Genomic DNA, 20040 nt, shown 5'->3' with positions numbered 1-20040 from the left:
AAAAACATTATTTTGGGTAATTTCCCAATAATGTATTCAATATAATTATAAAAATGGTTTAAGTGTTTTAAAATTTTAGTGGCTTACTCAAGATAATTTTAATTCGATTATTAAATGATTATTATATTTCTTAATTGGTTTTTGTGTTATAATATATATAATCCTTATCCAACAGGTAATAATTATGATAAATTCCCGCTTCGACTTTCGATTAAATCAATTTAAACGAATTATACAATTTTCTTCCAAATTACAAATAGCCCGCCACATCATGTCAACATAACCCGACCTGATGTTCAACAATAAATTAGGGCGTATATCTAAATCAAGAGGATCTATTCACACACACAAATACACAAATCTCAACACGACAATTATTCGAATCTGAAAAACACCATTTCTTTGAATCCTTTGTGAAATCCAACCATGGCGAATACCCATCAAATTCACCTCAAACTGTTAAACGGCAAAACCAAAACCCTAAATTTCACGACCCCATCAATTGAAATCACCCAAATCAAAACCCTAATTCACTCGATCACCTCAATTCCACCTCACCACCAAATCCTAATCTCCAACGGAAAACTCCTCCAAGACCCCAACGAATATGTCCATCTCACCCATCCCATCAACCCCATTTCGCTGTTACTCCGCCTACGTGGCGGAAAGGGTGGGTTTGGCTCCCTTCTCCGTGGCGCCGGCACGAAAGCCGGGCAGAAGAAGACGAATAACTTCGATGCGTGTCGCGATATGAGTGGACGGAGACTTAGGCATGTGAATGCGGAGAAGAAGATGGAGGAGTGGAATGCTGAAGCTGCCGAGAGGAGGTTGGAGAAAGTGGCGGAGGAGTTTATTAAGAAGCGGGTGAAGGAAGGGAAGAAGCAAGCGAAAGGAGGGGAGAGTGCGGCGAAGAAGTATGTCGAGAAGTATGTTAAGGATTCCGAGAAGTGTAGGATGGAGGTTGACAAGTCGGTTCGGGAGTCGCTTGGGGATTTTTTTAAGAAGAGTGGGAAGAGGAAGGGCGGTAATAAGGAGGCTAGTTCTTCTAAGAAAACGAAGATTTGGTAAGGTTTTTTTTGTCAATACTTGCATTCTGCGTTATTTGTTTATATGTTGGTTATCTATGTAATGTTTATGATCATGTGTATTGTTTTCTGGTATTGGGATACTGCTTTTTTGAGTTTTGGGGCTTATAATTGTCTGATTTTAATATCATGTTCACACACACTCTTGTATATAACACTAATAAGTATTGTCACAATACTTACTGTGTACAGTCGTTCACTAGTACGTTATGCTGTGTAGTACAGCCTGTGAAATCAAGTCTGACGCATAGCTATAGATATTTAAGCACTAGGATTGGAGTATAAGTTTATTGTAGCACCAATGATCACTCAAAATTTAATTAGCACTGGCACTTATTCTTGTTTCAATTTCCCATTTTAGGTATGATGTTGAGATTTTTTTTCCCAAAGTAACTATCGTAGGGGATGATTTTTTGCTTACTTTATATGGCAATAGGATAGTATTGAAAGGACTTATTTTTATCTCATTTTGAAAAACATGCATAAATCAGATGATATTAAAGCGTTCATGTGGAAAAGTTGGTACTTTGAATTGGACCTGACGGCATGTATCACCCATGTTCAAACATGTTCAAAATTTTCTTGACTTGGAAAGTTAATACTTTTAAACGGACTTGTTTATTGGTTTTAATATTTGTAACTTTCTGAGGTCTGGTGTTGCATATTGGATGATCTGTTTTTTTAATTATTATTTTTCCCTCGTTGTGTTGTACTATGTATATGATCTTGGTTCTAATTGGGTTTGTTTCCTTCTTGATTGGAGACTTTATGAAGTTTAGTATAATTAAGTTGTAGGTTATACGTTTTCACAGTTTGTTACTTGTCTTGAAAGTTCTAATTGTGATATAAATTAAAGAATTCAAAATAGCAGTCTTAGAGAAAATCAGGTTTTACCTTTACTTTATGGAAATAGGATAATGAAACAAATGCTAAATTTTGTTCCTTTATAAAAATAACTTGCATAAAAGTGATCATGTCGAAAAATCAATACTTAAAAGGAGATGTGTATTGCGCACGTTTAAAATTTAGTTCAGCTGGACTTCTTTGATAGCTGCATGAATGTATTGCATAAGATTGGAGAGTACTATGAATATTAGAACGTTTAATTTTACACAAGTTTCTAATTCGTTTTGTTTTTTGTTTAATTAGGAAGGGGAAGAAAAAAATGGATGCAAGTGATTCTGAGGATACCGATGAAGATGACAGCGATGAAGAATTGGGCGAGCAAATTGAGAAGTCTGTCGTCATAAACAATGAAAAATCATCAGAGCTGCATGAAGAAGCTAACGGGAGCTCAGGCTCTGTTACTGGTGGGAAAATAGATGGAGAATCTTCTGTGGGATGTTTATCTGAGAGCAATTCTTCTGAACAAGAGAAGGATATTGTTGTGGAGAGAAGGATACAATCATCTGAAAACTCCCCCATTGGAGGTGTTTTAAACCAAGAGGACGGAGTGAAGAAACCATCTGTGGAGATTCATGAACAAAGAATGGTCCAGGAGGAAAATGAAACTTATTTAGAGGTGGCAGCTGAAGTTGAAGCTTCTCAGAATAAAATTGAAGAGTTCACCGAAGTTAAATCATGTGTTGTAGAAAAACTAGTCATCGAGTCTCCAGTTGTCCCTATTTTGTTGGAGGATGTTCCAGTTGTGGACAAGCCACTAGATTTCAATGAATATGGTTCGGCAGCTGAGATGGAGGTAAACTTCTTCAATTTATTTTGTTATTTCTCATTTTGTCAGTCTCCTAATTTTTCGTGTTACCAAGCATATTCTGGATACGTGGATCAAAAATTGTTAAAAGGAAATAGTTTTGCTCATTTGAGCCAACATTTATCTCAAAGTTCCATCTATTGTTTCCTAATATTTTGAAGATATAGTAGTCGGCCAGATTGCATTATCATTCGAGTAAATTATTCTTTGGGTATGTTTATTTTTGTATACGCTAATTATCTTTTTTAAAAAATGTTAGCTAAGTTTTGAAATTTATGATAAGACTAAAATATTATTGCAGGTGTGTGTTAAAACAGCTAAATTTTGATTTATCATAATAATAATGATTATGACTATGATGATTATTCTCTCTTCAGGCTTTGGGAATGGAAAGATTAAAAACTGAGCTGCAAAAGCAAGGGTTGAAGTGTGGTGGTACTCTGCAAGAGCGAGCTGCTAGGCTTTTTCTTCTCAAGACCACACCTGTGGAGAAGCTTCCAAAGAAGTTGTTAGCCAAGAAATGAATGACTTTCCTGCCTTTGTGCCTATAATGGCTTCGGGCTGCCTTACCAGAAATGACTCTTAGGCTGGCTTTCTTTCACCCAATAGCTCGGGACTGTCCTGCCCTATGAATGTGTATATATATGAATGTTCTTTACTTGTTTGTCTGAAGAAGATACTTCTGTATTTGAAGCAAAATTAATGTAGTAAAAATAATGAATAATACAGTTTGCACTTAGGATGCTTGTTTTACTGAACAATGACAATTTGTTATCATGGGTATTGCAATATTGGATGGATTAGTAATTTGTTTTTCATAAGGTATACAAGGAATGAGTCTATTGATAGATGGAAATGATGTTCCATTTGATCAATGAATGCTGTTAACAATATCCTTTAGCAGAATGAAATCTGAGATTCAACCCTAATGAGTAACTATCGAACTTATAAACTTTTGCTAGAGAACTATGAAAAGTTATAGGCAATGCTCCTTGAGTGTTTGTTCATAGAAGTGCACTTTAAGATGTTTTGTAAAAATAGCCCTACACTATACATGTGTGTGCATATGAAACCCTAATTTTGAGTTTTTGAAAAGCCAAGAAATCAACTTGTCCTGCCACCAGTGGTCCTGCAATCCTGCAGCTTACCAACATGTAATTGGGTGTCTGTCACCACATTGTTTGTTTGCTGGTGCATATGCTATCTACTTAGGATAAGTAACCCTCATTTTTCACAATGTATAAGAACTCTAAACAACCAACTAGGATTATAGTAATAGAGATTACAAATGAAGTATCTTCTAACAAGTATATGCCAAATCAGTGCATGAAATCATGCAAGAGAAATGTGTTCTAACATGTTTCTTTCATCTGTGTGCTGCTATGTACTTGAATACATCTGAAAGCATGTAATGAAATAAGCAACATATCAAGGTTGAAATTATAGGCTGAGCACCAAAACTTAGATAGCCAAACAAATTATGAACTTGGAGTCAGAAAAAGTACAGGGTACCTTAGTAATAACAGTTAACAGAGGATTTCATATGACAAATGTTAGACAAAGAGTGAAATATGGATGGATTGTGGGCTGTTTAATTGATTGAAAATTACTCTAGAAGTACTGATGTGTCTTCATCTAAGCCACACTTTAATGTGCTCTCTCTGGAAAGAGCTGCAGAGCAAAGCCTTTTTAAATCACAAATTAATTAATTTCTAAAAATTGAATAGATTCTTGTTATCTTGCAAAACTCCAAAAATAGGGGTCCATCAAATTTACAATAAAGCCCTTATCATTATTTCATCCAAACAATCAATCTAAAGTCTAAAGGATAATACATACAAATATACAATACAATATTTTCAAAACTTCTTGTAGCAAATATAAACATTGGCAATTAAGACTTTTTGCTGTGGGAAAGTATAATTTTCATTGCATCCTGGCAGCCCCAGGCCAGAAAAACTGGCATATAATGCCATAGATATATCTGACCCTTAAATCTTGACCCTTCCTTCCTTATCATCCTCACAATCTCCTTGCAATCTCTCTTATATCTTCTTCATTTTTATTTTCAGCTTAAGCTACTCACAGCTTCATTTTCAAACTCCTTGTTGCCTCACTTCTCTCCAATACACTCCAACCTTTATACTTCCTACCATCTTCACCTACTCTGTTTTAAATGCTTATACACAAAATTTAATAAACACACACATAAACATAACTGCACCACTGTTCTGCTGTGTTGTACTTATGCAAATTTATGAACCTTCTCTATCAACTCATTATAGCACTTCTTAGTACTTGTCATCACTGAATTCTGTTCTAGCTGTTTTTCTATCTGATAATAATTCTTCAAGCCCTTATCATATCACTTGTTCGTTCATTAAATAAAGCTTGCAGTATAGCTTTGGTGACTGAAATATTCCCCGGATTATTTATTTTCGTCAAAGGTAGTAGAATTATTCATTTGTAAGTTGAAGCTTTGCTTGTCGAGCTAAAATGGCACCAAACAAGAATGGCAAAGGCAAGACCAAAGGAGACAAGAAGAAGAAAGAGGAGAAGGGTTTGCATTATTCATTTTTAATAACAATCTCGAAAATATATGATTTTTTTTTACCTCATAAATGACATTGGATTAGTACTAGTAATAACAGTTTTTGCTTAATTTGCAGTTCTTCCCGTTGTAATTGATATCACTATCAATCTTCCGGATGAGATTCAAGTGGTTTTAAAGGTTTGGCATCTCCATGTTCAACTTCTTGATAATATTTTTTGTGAAACACATTTTTAGTTAACATCTTATTGTTCCAATTTTGACATGTGGACCTTATCATGCAGCTTGCATGTATGCACATTATTTTTTGGTCATTGTCGAATTTGAATATTACAGAAAATACAAATAATCTATAAAATAATTATTAATAATTTATAACTCATATAATACAAAATTTCAATAGACTTTCATGTTTTTGGATAATACAGAATCACGTAATATTGATAATATGATTATCTATAACACGTCAAAATTAGTTTTAGGCTACTATTTCTATTAGTAGCTAAGAATTTTTTAAAAATATTGTTAGAATGTAAGATAATGTCGTACAAGTATAGATAACTGTCTTCTTCTTTCGAAAACAGTTTTAACACGCTACAATGATTGATAATTTTAATATAGTATATAAATATTATATGTATATCAAAATTATAAGAAATATATTTACAACCACTTGTTGCTAGTTTTCTTTTATATCGGTTTCCAATTTTTGAAAATTTAAACATAAAAAGAAAATAATGATACAATAAAAGTGCAAACTAAGGTGACAAACACACTACTAAAATTGGAAACTTCCCGCAAGAATCCTCTACTAATTTGTTTCCATATTTGCCCTTGAGTCTAAAATGCTTCTGATACAGTGATGATTTGAATCTCAGAACTATTATTGATAAAAAATTATGAGAAATTAACAATTAATGTAATTTTGGCCAGGGAATATCAACGGACAGGATTATAGATATTCGGCGTCTATTATCCGTGAATACCTTAACTTGCAACATTACCCATTTCTCCTTATCTCATGAGGTAAGGCTTTTTTTGTAAATTCAGCAACCAATATTTTCTTTTCGTAATATATATATAAATAAAAAAAACATTTATAATTGATTTACCATTTTGCCCCTCAAATAGGTAAGGGGGCCCCGGTTGAAAGATACGGTGGACGTTGCTGCACTTAAGCCCTGCATACTCACTTTGACCGAAGGTATATATATATATATATATATTTACTTTTTCTTATACAACGTCGTTAGATTTGTTGAGATAAATTGTCGAAATTACCCTTTTACAGAGGACTATGATGAACGGAGTGCGACGGCGCATGTTAGAAGGTTGTTAGATATAGTAGCTTGCACAACGAGCTTTGGCCCGTCGGTGAAAAAGGAAGATTCCGGCGAGACTGCTCCGGCTCCGGCGCCGCAGGATAGCAAGGCCTCGAAAAAATCGCAACGAAAACGAACTTCTCCGCCGCCGAAGAAAAACTCGGCAGCTCTACCGCCACCTCCGGCACCGAAAGACGTGTCGGTCGACGGTGACGGAGAGATAGGCAACTCGTCTCCGAAACTTGGTAGCTTTTACGAGTTCTTCTCGCTTTCTCATCTCACTCCTCCACTTCAATGTTAGCTCTCTCTCTCTCTCTCTCTCTCTCTCTCTCTCTCTCTCTCTCTCTCTCTCCCTCTCTCTCTACATTTTAGTCCTAAATTGATGTACCGAAATGATGCAGTCATAAGGAAGGTAGAGAGACAGCAAAATGATGACATTTTAGTTGATCATCTCTTCTCTCTTGAAGTAAGTGTCTAACTATTCAATAATTATCGCTGCTTGTAATTTTACAATGTAAGAAATAGTAGAATAACAGATGTGTTATGAACTGTACAGGTTAAAGCCTGCAACGGGAAGCTAATCAATGTTGAAGTTTGTCGAAAAGGATTTTACATTTTTGGAAAGCACAGAATACTGTGCCACAACCTTGTTGATCTGTTACGACAAATTAATCGAGCTTTTGATAAAGTTAGTATGCCTTTTTAATGATGATATGCATTCTTGATCATATTTTTTATGCTGTTATGCGCATTGATTGTTTTCATGTTAGTTGTAAATCTTTATAGTTACTGATACTAGAATATTTTAACTATTGCAATGAGTTTTTTTTGTTGAGTTAAGGCAACATTGGCTTATTAATATTCACTGTTTATCATATCTGTAGTTTGCATGTTATCTTGTAATTCTGGGCTCTGGCTGTTGTTTATGCTAGGCTCTTTAGATATTGCTCTAACTTTGTCTGTAGTTGAGTTAGGACTGGCTTATCGATTATTGGTTAGGATTATTTCTAGTTTAGTTAGGGCGTAATTGATTGCCTATCTAATAGAATAATAAGAGTTGTGATTTCACATTGTATTGTGTTTCATATGATTAAATGTTGTTAATGCTTAAAAAAATATTTAAATATTTTTCTGATGACGGAAGGAAATATATTATCGAGTTGATGCCCAGGCCTAATCCTTTCACAAAATAGAGCCGTGCATAATATATATCTGCTTACTATCTGCTTAATATCTGCATCGTGACGACCTAATTTTCTGAATTTTCGACGCGTTCTGTATCTGTTCAGGCATACGATGATCTTATAAAAGCATTTTCGGAACGCAATAAGGTAAACATCGGTTACTTGAATTTGAATTTATGGTCTGCCTTATAAGTTTAAACTGATTTTTGAACGATATTTTTGAACCCTCTTTCACAATTTATACTTATTGATTATGCCAGCAGTAAAGTTCTTAACAATATCATTGAATTTAACTGTAGTTTGGGAATCTTCCCTATGGCTTCAGAGCTAATACATGGCTCATCCCTCCTGTTGCTTCACATTTACCATCAATTTTTCCTCCGCTTCCGATGGAGGATGAAACATGGGGAGGAAATGGGGGTGGTTTCCGAAGAGATGAGAAAAGTGATTTGCTACCTTGGGCTAATGAATTTTTATTTGTCGCGTCTATGCCTTGCAAGACAGCCGAGGAGAGGCAGATTCGAGACAGAAAAGCTTTTATACTACACAGCCTTTTTGTAGATGTTGCCATCTTTCGAGGCATTTTGGCCGTGCAACATTTAATGGAAAAATCAAGTGTGAATGGTTCAGATGTAAAAAGTGAAACGCATACAGAGAGAGTTGGAGACTTGAGTATAACTGTCATCAGAGATGCTCTCAGTGCTAGCTGCAAGTTAGATACCAAAATTGATGGAAGTCACACAACTGGAGTAGAGCAGAAGAACTTGGAGGAAAGAAACCTCCTGAAAGGGATCACTGCTGATGAAAACACAGCTGCCCATGTAAGTACATCATTAAACTTCTGATTATCTTGGGAACTGTAATGCAGGGTTCTAAATGAATTTTAATTTTAAATAGGATTCCAGTGCAAATATTATAAATATTTATTATATAATTTATATTTTATAGCAAGTGATAGATTTTAAAGTTATAAATAGATGCCAGCCAAATTATAGCAGATACCATTGGTACTATGAAGTACCACCTGCCACTGAAAAGGTCTTTAGACATAGCAATGTATTGTAATTAATGAACTAATGTTGCTTAATCTGAGACAAGCTGAGGAGAACTCTGACATTCACTGCAGGATATTTCCACTTTGGGGGTTGTCAATGTAAGATATTGTGGTTATATTGCTGTTGTGAAAGTTGTGGTGAGTGACAACATCAAATTAGGTCCTCCATCAGAAAACCCCGGGCTTCTTGATCAACCTGATGGTGGTGCATGTGCCCTCAATATTAACAGGTTGGTAGAACTGTACTGTCTAAATAACATAAAGATTAGAAAAGTTGTACTTGTTGATTTAGCCTTATTGCTTTAAGCAGAGATATTGCATTTTGTCTCGTAAAATTTTTGATTTCCCCAATTTCCAAAGTTCTAGCCCAATGAAAAGACATTAACCAGTGCAAACGTTTTTCCTGTATTATGTTATGTAACACAAGCTAGAACTCATTTTGTTTTTATAATTAATACACACACACACATCTTGTCTTTGACAAGATTTGAACCCTCGACATCCTGTAAGGGAAGCGAGGGTGGTACCAGTAGACCCAGAGGTCACCGCTCATTGTCAGTAGTTTAAATTTTACTTCTTTACCCATATCATGCATATAACTTCCTACATATCACAATTTAATTAGCGTGACACGTCTTTTTATGTTACTCATTTCAAGTGCAAAAAGTGGATAAGTTGTAATCTTTGTTTCTTGCAGTTTGAGAAAGCTTCTTCATAAAAAATCGACTCCTGAAGATAACAAAACGTTACTAGATTTAAAGAATTTGGATCATGTTGAGCTCAATTCCGGATGCAATTTTGTAAGAGATCTTTTAAAAGACAGCCTCTCTAAGCTTGATGAAGAGGAACCGAAAGGGCATACATTCACAAGATGGGAACTTGGAGCTTGCTGGATACAACATTTGCAAGATCAGAAAAAGTCAGAAAAAGAAAAGAAGCTTTCTGCTGAGAAAACAAAAAACGAGGTGAAGGTTGAGGGGCTTGGTACATCACTCCGATCTCTAAAAAACAAAAGGAACATTAATGGGAGTAAAGATGACCTGCAGCCTGACAATGTTAGGATGACTGCAAATGCTATCAATGGAGATGTAGACAGTGTGGTGCTTCCTTCTCCGGAGTCCCAATTGGAGGTGAATGCCAATGAAAATGAGTTGGCATTGAGGAAGTTGATGACGGATGATGCCTTTACCAGACTAAAAGAGACAGAAACTGGACTACACTGCGAGGTAGTTTCCTAGAAATTTGTAGTATTCTTATTTCGTTCTCAGGTATATAGTAACTGGCTGATTGTTTTGACAGTCTTTGCAAGATTTGATTACCTTGTCTCGGAAATATTATGACGAGGTTGCTCTTCCAAAACTGGTAAGTACTTAGATTATGTTGTTTTAATTATGTAATTGTCCTGTGAGCATTAACTTATTAACGTAATCATCTTATAAAATGTAGGTTGCCGATTTTGGTTCCTTGGAACTCTCCCCCGTTGATGGAAGGACTCTGACTGATTTCATGCACACCCGAGGACTTCGGATGTGTTCTCTAGGACAAGTGGTAAGTGTGTGGTACCCAGAATTTACAATACTACCATTAAAAAAAAAAGAGTTTAATCTTTCAAACCACTTTTAATATGCCTTTTAAAGGAGAGAATGCATCCTTCTCAAACTTTGACTTGAATATTGTGTATTTCAGTAACCGTACACATTTCGTAACCTAAGGGTTTTAACATGAAATTGCAAGAAGTCATGTTATTTCCTGTTCGCTGATTTGGTAGACCTATATTTTAGGACTTACTCACCCACACATATTTTTCTACTTTACCATAACCTATGTTGTAATATCATGTCATAGTGAATGACTTTTTTTCCTTTATAAGAAAGGGAATTTCAATCTCAAGAAATCATAAAATATCAGCTAGTAGGCTCAAGTACTATCAGCTAGTAAGCTCAAGTCTTCACTCCAAGCATATGATGTTTCTCTTAATTGTCCAATTTGTTTGAGCTACAGTTAATCATTGTATATTTGAAACTCAAATAAAAATTCTCTACCCTACCATTGTGTATCCAATCTTCAAGTTAAATTCTATTTCTTGAATTTGTTGAGAACTTTAGAAGTGAAAACATGTACCCACTAAGTAAGAAATATGTTTTCCCACTGCCAAATATGTCGCTTGATACTGTTTTTATTTTAACCAGGTCAAGCTTTCAGAAAAGTTATCACACGTGCAGTCCCTGTGTATTCATGAGATGATTGTACGGGCATTCAAGCATGTTCTCCAGGCTGTGATTGCAAGTATTGTTAATACAGATGATATGGCTGGGGTTATTGCTGCTGCATTGAACTTGATGCTCGGAGTTTGTGAGAGCGACCAATCTGGTCAATTTTGCGGGATTGATCCGCTTATATGGAGATGGTTAGAGGTATTTTTAAAAAAACGTTATGAATGGGATCTTAGCATCATGAATTACAAAGATGTAAGGAAATTTGCAATTCTTCGTGGATTGTGCCACAAGGTAGTTGGTTTATTCTTAACCTTTTGGTATTGTGTCTACACTAGGGATTTTTGGATTCTCATCCTCGTGAAAATATATAGGTGGGTATTGAACTAGTCCCAAGAGACTATGACATGGATTCCCCTCAACCTTTCCAGAAAGTAGACATTGTCAGCTTAGTACCGGTGCATAAGGTAAAAAAGCAAACAATGCTATTTGATAGTGATTCCATATTTTGAGTTATACCTACTTCTGATAATGGATGCATTTTTTTATCTTTTGACCTTTTTCAGCAAGCAGCATGCTCATCTGCTGATGGACGGCAACTCTTGGAATCATCAAAAACAGCTCTAGATAAGGGAAAGCTTGAAGATGCAGTCAGCTATGGAACAAAGGTATTCTGTCTGCAATGTTTGTGTATGCCTCTCGGTTATTAATTGATTAAAACATCGGGACACCAAGACCAAAAAAAGTATAATTTGTGGTATCTACTTCTCATCTGTTCATGTATTTAGTATCTTATTAAGCTGGCCAGTTATATTGTGTGTTTCACTGGCATTTCCAGGCTCTTGCAAAGCTGGTTGCGGTTTGCGGTCCCTACCACAGGATGACAGCAGGAGCTTACAGTCTTCTTGCTGTAGTTTTGTATCACACAGGAGACTTCAATCAGGTCTGCAATAACTTTGGAATTTGCTATCTATTGAACTTTTGTAGAAGTAAAGATTAAATCTTTATCTACTAAATCTGCTTGTTCTGCTCCACATTTTGGCCCAAAACTGTAATCTTTATCTATTTTATATTCTTGAGACCATAAATATCTACATCTAAAAATTAGCTGATATATATAAACACCTATAACAGGCTACAATCTATCAGCAAAAGGCATTGGATATCAATGAAAGGGAATTAGGATTAGATCATCCAGATACGATGAAGAGTTATGGGGATCTTGCTGTGTTTTATTACAGACTCCAGCATACAGAACTCGCTCTGAAGTATGTTTTGTTTCATTTGTACGAGATTATTTGATCTAGCCTTTATATATGTACTTGTGTGCATATTTGTTCACCATTGCTGACTAAATGTGTTTTCTAGGTTACAGATGTGTTGGTCCATGTTTTTAGTGGGATATAACTATAAGTATAGAGTTACAACCTCCCTCATGTAGTAGTTTATTCGGAGTACTTTATTTTGCTTAAAACCAGTGAGATGGTTCTTGACAGAGGAAATTAAGTAAAAAGGATTTATGTAGCCTACCCCTATGTAATTCTTAATTGAAGCTTAATTGAGATGAATATCTAATAAATTGATCTAAAGTTTTCATTTCATCGTATTAATAACCTCATCAAGTGTAAGACACATGACAACATACCTCCCTGCAATCTTTATTATCAATTTTCTGTAGATCTAGGCTGGTACTGTGAGAATTAATTCGACAGGAGCTAGACAGTTATTTTGCTTGGTATTTTCTATATGTACACAGAGGTTGTCATTTCTAAGCTTATCCCTACCCGATACTTGATCATACCCTGTTTAGTGAATAATAGGTTTTTATTTCTTAAAAGATATATTATTCATTGTAGCTGCACTTTATTTTGGTGAGGACCAGAATCCTGGTATGAGTTGTTGTAGGATATATGATCTTAAGGAGGAAAGGATATATTTGTATAAGGGAAGACTTTTCATTTAATGGTTTCTTAATTTTGTTGTGTGTGTGTGCAGCTAACTTAGTGATACATTTTAAAAGTTTTTGTTGATATAGTTTAACAGTCTATAGTCTCTACATGCTAAAACTTTTACCATTTCTGTATAATTATGGTCATGAGTCATGACTTCTAAAGATATATAAATTTTAAGTTTTTTTACGAATATTTCCGAGGCAGTATATATCACCGTATTTGTCAGAGGTCATCACTGATAATTTTTCGTGTAAAAGAGTACTATTTCCTAGTTGCATATTTCTAAGTTTATATTTTTTTTGGTTGATGTAAAGGTATGTGAAGCGCGCACTGTATCTGTTACATCTTACATGTGGCCCATCTCATCCAAATACTGCTGCAACATACATCAATGTAGCTATGATGGAGGAAGGCCTTGGAAATGTACATGTTGCCCTTAGATATCTCCATAAAGCATTGAAGTGTAACCAACGGTTACTTGGCCCAGACCATATACAGGTTACTTTTATTTATTTATTATTAAGTCCGCAGTTATGTTTTTGACGCTTATGTCAGCAAATGAGATCCTTGATAATGTGATCTCAGAAACAGTATTATTTTGTATGTGAAAAATGATCACATACGTTGATTTTCTATTGTATTACTTGAAGTTTTTGTTTTAGTTATGTAATTCCAGATTGCTTGCGCTACAGTATTTGTACTATATTCTACTGTAAGTCTGCTTGTACAGATGATTATAAATATCCTTTTGGCTTGACATTTGCCAGACTGCAGCAAGTTACCATGCTATAGCAATTGCACTATCCTTGATGGAAGCTTATCCTTTGAGTGTTCAACATGAGCAAACAACCTTGCAGATACTCAGAGCAAAGCTGGGCCCAGAAGACCTTCGCACACAGGTACCTGCTATTTTTATTAGGTTTGCAGATATTTGCATCTGGAGTGACTTCATTTAGTGCTTCTTCTATATATAAATGGGTTATAACTTATACACGACCATTTACATATTCATGACCTCCTAAGAAATTCAAAACTAATGATCTGCGGGGGCATACAAGAAGATAATCCCAATCATGGGTGAACAATTTAACTGAATAAAACACGAAACCGGCCGAAACCATAATGAACCGAGATGAACCGAACCGAATATAAAACTGAAAGCCAAAAATCCAAGATCAAACTTTGGTCTTTCTAAATAAATGAACAGAAGTAATATATCTTATATTTCTATAATATATTATATTTTACAAATACAGGTATCCATTATTTTTGTTTAAATACATAGAATTAAAATACAGGATTGAGTTTTATGTAGACCACTATTAGATTGGGGACCTTAGAGAGCATATATGTTCGGTAAGGAATGCAAAAAAACATAATCTTCGGCATCACATGTTTTACTTGCATAATGGTCTCCATTGAACTTTTCCCTAAGATTACATATTTTTATTTGTTTTGAAAAATGATTGTATAGTAATTGTATTCTGACCCGCACCCAAATTTTCCAAGCATCTTTACAATCTGGTCATGCAAAGCAGTAACCCAGTTATGGTAGATATTATCTGTTTTTTCACATTTTTGTCCAAGTAATAAATATTTGAATTTCTGTATATATACAATGATCATGTTCAATATTTCATGAAATTGAATTTTATAATTTAAATATAACCGCACCATGCTCTGCCCAAGTTCCAAAACATAATGATGTGGGGTTATTTCCAAAAGTTGGTAGCCTAAAATTTGTTACTATGTGGTCCCTGGTTGCGATAATCTAGAAAGTGTTAAATTAGATTACTAATTAAAAAATTACTGATGGCATTGTAAAAATGTTATCTTATTTTTTTAACACCTCACATAATAACTTCTCTAAAGATGTTCATATGCTTTATACTAAAACATTTCAAACTGGCTACCAAATTCTTTTGCTAGGGGCATATAAAAAACTTATGTCACTAGACACTAATCTTGATGGCCAGCAAAAAATAATGCACACTTTTTTAGACAACAATATTACGGAAACATATGATGCAGGATGCTGCTGCCTGGCTTGAGTACTTTGAGTCAAAGGCTTTTGAACAGCAAGAAGCAGCAAGAAATGGGACTCGGAGACCTGATGCATCTATTGCCAGTAAAGGCCACTTAAGGTATAATTATTTTGCAATGATGACATGTCCTGACCTCATTGTGTAATTAAGCATATGCCCATTTCCAAGATGCATCTATTGGTCGTGCACCAAGGAATCACTTCAACTCTATATAGATTAATGTATATAGATTGTGGGTCTGGATTTTAAGAGAAAAGTAATGTCTTTATTACCGTCTCAACTCTCATCCTCCCCTCCTGAAACTTCATGTCCAGTATATTAGCAGAGTGATGTTTCTTGGGTTTACATATTTAAGGGCAGTGATCTTATTATTCCCTCGTCAACTAATGTAGTTTAAAAAAGCCATAACATTTTCTATTGAAATGAAGGTTTAACATATTGACTTGAATGATATAGTAGCGGACATTAGTGTAGCTCCATTTTTCCAAAGGGTACGATAAATAAAATATTAGGTCCAATTTTGACAAAGCATCGTGAGGAAATAAGCTACAATGCATATGCAAAAGGAACTTAGATAAACCTGGTTTGCAGAACAACTTATGACTAAATAAAATTTTGATGTATTAATGAGGATCACCCTATTTATTGATTTACTGGACAATCCTTATAAGAGAAACATGGATGGGAAATATTGATCTATAAATTAACTGGAATTTGTTCACTTTGTAGTGTATCAGATTTGCTTGACTACATTAGCCCGAGTAATGATGGCAAAGGAAAAGATGCTGCACTTCTAAAGAGGAAAAGCTATATATCAAAGGTCTGTTTAGTGTGTGTATATATCGCTATTTTGCTTTTCAATCAGACATATTTATGATTTCCGACAGATTGTTTTTAAATATGTATTCTTCCTTATACAATAACAAGGTTCTAAAATGACCCCCCTCCCACCCCCTGAAAAAAAGAAGAGAAAAACAATAATTTGTGCTTAACATCACTCTCTGGTTTAAAAAGTTTTATGATGCTTCATTTCTTCTCGGGGACAGTGAGTTTTACCCTCTTTCAATTTTTCTCTGCCATACAATTATAGATTTAATTGCATCAATTAATCATATACTTCAACTGAAACTTGTTTACTTTGTATGGATAGTGAAATTTGCAAAGGAGGCAGTACTTAAAACATCGACAATAGTCAATAAAACATATAGAATATTTGTATGTGGATCAAGTAGATTGCAATTAGGGTTTAAGACCTCTAGTTTGGTAAAAGAAAATTTCTTGTGATATTTTTCAATTGTTAATTGGATTTATAGTTGCTTTGACACCCAGATCCGGTGATACGAAAATATCAAGAGGCGTTTGTTAAACTGTTGTTGATGGGGTGCAACACTCTGTTTTACGGCATATTTACTGGCATATTCCAGAAACATAGTTTGATCATAAAAAGCATATATTCAATTTAACTTCGTTAATTTTATTGCACTGGCCTTGAAGGCCATCTTATGGTGTCGATCGAGAACAATTTATTTGGATTTTAAGTAAAAAAATGACAAATCACAGCTGGTATGTGACTTTTGGAGTTTGGTATCATTCTTGCTGGATCCATGGTGTTAGGCAAATATGGCTTTCAAACTAAGAACCCATTTACTTTAGCTTATTTTTGACGAAATAAGTACTTACTTTCCTAACTACCTAGATGATTTTTTTTTTCGGAGCATGGCTACAAGATTTTCTTTTACACCTTCAATAAATCAGGACAAGTGAGCTTGTGGAAAAAGAAAGAGAGTTTATATTCTGGGTGTTTATTTTTTCCAATAGATAACTTATACATAACTTGTAAGACTGAAATAATAACTTAAGTCCTCTTTACTAATGTATCAGTAATTCATGAATAGTCAGTAGTCACCTAAAAGCCCTTTGATCAAACCTCTGTATATGTCTATCTGTTACATAAATACTTGTGATTCTTATACTATTGTGAAGTTCTTGAAGATTTAAGGAATAATTTAGCTTAAACGTCATACCCAAAACTGAAATTAATTGTTTTGTTGCATAACGTTCACTATCAAAATTGTATTATTTTTTTCATATGAATGCCTGTGTTTCTCTCCTCAACTGTATTCACCTCAATTTTTTCCATCTCAGTTACATCAGATAAATTTCTTGTTTCCAGATGAAAGAGAAATCTTACGAGAACTTTGGCTTAGCTAGTTCTGAGGGATCTCCAAAAGATATGCCTCAAGAGGCATTGAATGAACATGAACAATATCCTGAACCTAAAGGTGATACAAATGTAAAAGTTGAATTCCCAGATCCACCTGTTGAGTTTGAACAACCGCTTGAAGAAAAAACATCCGAGGAAGAGCCTGTTCGCTTGCAGCCTATTTTGGAGGAAAGTTCTGCCGAAAAAGCTGTTATTGTTGATGATGTCTCACCTGAATCACACGGTGGAGGAGAAGATGGGTGGCAACCGGTTCAAAGACCGAGGTCAGGTCGCTCGTATGGGAGACGACTAAGGCAGCGGAGAGCGGCTATGAGCAAGGTCTACACTTACCAGAAGAAAGATGTGCTTTCTGAACAAGACTATTCAAGAACAAGGAGTACCTATCAGAATAGTAAGTATCAAATGCTAAAGAAACAATTAATGTCTCCCGGAACATATGTTGAGTATCACTCAGCAAAGAGTCCCTCCCAGGGTACTAAATTTGGTCGGAGAATTGTGAAAGCTGTAACATACAGAGTAAAGTCTGTTTCTTCTACCAAGGATTCTATCACAGAGAAATCTGAAATTGGTAGGGAAGAAGATGCCAGACCTGTTTCAGCAGAGAAAGAAGTCATGCCGGTATCAATAAAAAGTTCAATAGTGAGCCTTGGCAAATCACCTTCTTACAAGGATGTAGCACTGGCTCCACCCGGTAGTATTTCATTGCTGCAGGTCCAAGTGTCCAAGGATGACTTTCCTGGTAATAATGAACTCACTGTAAGAGATCAAGAAACCAGTGGAGCAGAAGAGAAGAAATGTGAAATTGTCGTCGAGTCCACTGATCACTCTAAAGTTGAGACTATAACTGTCGATAAGCCTGAAGAAACATATTCAACTGTTCAGAATGAGGATGAACATCCTGAGGTAGTTTCTTCTACCAGGGAAATGGCTCATTCTAGCACTATTGAAAAAAATCAAGTAAAACAAGAGAGCATTGAAAAGGATCCAACTAGCAGTTTCGAAGATAAGCATCATCCATATTCCACATTAAAAGAAATAGAGGATTTGAATAAAAACCCTTCAGTTACATGTTTTATTGATACTCGAGAAGCCTCGAACAAGAAGTTGTCAGCATTAGCAGCTCCGTATAATCCTTCACCTACTGCTGCGCGTGTACCTCCTTTGCCTCTCAATATTGTTCTTCCTCCTGGTCCTGGTGCTGTTCCAGCTGTTGCTCCATGGCCAATGAATATGACTCTTCATCCAGGGTCGACTGTTACGCCATTGGGTCCAACCCCTCACCACCCATATCCCTCACCTCCACCAACCCCAAACATGATACACTCTTTGCGATTTGTCTACCCTTCTCCGTACACTCATTCACAACCACTACCAACCAGTAATTTTCCAGTAACTAGCAGCCCCTTCCATCCTAATCATTTTGCATGGCAACGCAGCACTAGCCCTAATGCACCAGAGTACATACAAGGCCCAGTCTGGACCGGCTGTCAGCCAGTGGAGTTCTCTGTTCCAGCACCTGTTGTGGAGCCAATTGCTGAACCATTTTTAGTGTCAAAGGAAGCATCTAAGTACGTTGATAGCTCTAGCGGTTTGAAGTTGTCTGTTGATGTTACTGACCAAACTAAGACTGAAGAAAGTTCTCAAGCCTCGATTGTTGGTGAGAACCTGAATGCGGGGGTAGAACCAGGAACTCTACAAGAAGACCTTAAACCAGATTTGCATGGTGTTCAATGTTCTGATCACTCACTAGACGGCAGTAATGATCCTAATAAAAATGTTGGTAGCAGTGGTGATAGTCACATACCAAGTAACCCTCGGAGAACGGAGAATGAGAAAACCTTCAACATTTTGATTAGGGGAAGAAAAAACCGAAAACAGACTCTGAGAATGCCAATAAGTTTACTTAGTCGGCCTTATAATTCCAAGTCTTTTAAGGTCATATATAGCAGAGTAATCCGAGAGAGTGAAGCTCCCAAGTCTACCAGCTTTTCTTCAGATGATAAAAGTACTCCTAGTGCCACGTAAGGAATTTTATTATATATTCAAAGTATGCAGAATGATTAGAAGGTATAAAATAAATCCGGTGCTATACACAGAAGAAACTGGATTTTGTGATAGGGAGCTCCATGAAATTTTGACCCTTCTCTAGTATTGTTTTAAGGTGAGTTCCTCGGATCATGTTTCATGAGTATGCTGCCTTCAATTTCTTGCTTGCTGTTTAAACTTCTCAACTGCTATAAAAGGTCAAAGCCCAGTTTGAAGTGTCATTTTATGAAAAAATTGATGATTAAATTTCCGATACACCTCTTGCACATATCTATTTTTCATGTTCGCGTAATTTAAGATTCTCTTACATAAATTGATCTTTCAATCTATTGCCATAAGGATCTTAGATCGTACTTGATTCAGATTAGTTAGAATTCAGATGCTTGCTCAGAGAATTGAGATAAAGATATTTATGTTGCTTTTGTTATATTTCTTGGTTAAATTGTCCAAAACTAATTGGTAATCTCTTCTTGATTTACAGGCATACTACAGGAAGTTTTGCTCATTGGTTTTAAGAGTTTTTTTTTCCGGCAATGATACCGTTCAGTTAGACAGTTTTGATTATTCTTGATTCACAACAATAGAAGACTGACATGTAGTTGCTAATATCCTATAGCACAGACCTGAAAGTTAAAATTGATTTAGTTGTATAT

At 35.5% G+C, this 20040-nt stretch overlaps 2 protein-coding genes across 2 annotated transcripts; both read left to right on the top strand.

The window, feature by feature from the left end:
• Positions 1-287: 287 nt before the first annotated feature.
• Positions 288-3603, top strand: LOC141724036 (uncharacterized). The gene is made up of 3 exons (XM_074526021.1): positions 288-1064; positions 2235-2784; positions 3174-3603. Exons 1-3 carry the CDS (start codon positions 427-429, stop codon positions 3318-3320), a joined length of 1335 nt encoding a protein of 444 aa, XP_074382122.1. The 5' UTR covers positions 288-426; the 3' UTR covers positions 3321-3603.
• A 1118-nt stretch (positions 3604-4721) lies between these two features.
• LOC141724034 (protein REDUCED CHLOROPLAST COVERAGE 1-like) lies at positions 4722-19905 on the top strand. The gene is made up of 24 exons (XM_074526019.1): positions 4722-5356; positions 5466-5527; positions 6281-6373; positions 6479-6551; positions 6639-6965; positions 7071-7135; positions 7226-7357; positions 7959-8000; positions 8153-8674; positions 8980-9137; positions 9605-10133; positions 10207-10269; positions 10354-10455; positions 11097-11414; positions 11495-11587; positions 11687-11788; positions 11959-12063; positions 12255-12388; positions 13387-13570; positions 13840-13971; positions 15104-15216; positions 15847-15937; positions 17291-19502; positions 19869-19905. Exons 1-23 carry the CDS (start codon positions 5293-5295, stop codon positions 19364-19366), a joined length of 5580 nt encoding a protein of 1859 aa, XP_074382120.1. The 5' UTR covers positions 4722-5292; the 3' UTR covers positions 19367-19502; positions 19869-19905.
• The last annotated feature ends 135 nt before the right edge of the window (positions 19906-20040 follow it).

Source organism: Apium graveolens, chromosome 5 (assembly GCF_009905375.1).
Source record: "Apium graveolens cultivar Ventura chromosome 5, ASM990537v1, whole genome shotgun sequence".
Taxonomy (NCBI): domain Eukaryota; kingdom Viridiplantae; phylum Streptophyta; class Magnoliopsida; order Apiales; family Apiaceae; genus Apium; species Apium graveolens.
The sequence above is the reverse complement of the archived record's forward strand: the minus strand, read 5'-3'. Positions and strand labels throughout refer to the sequence as shown.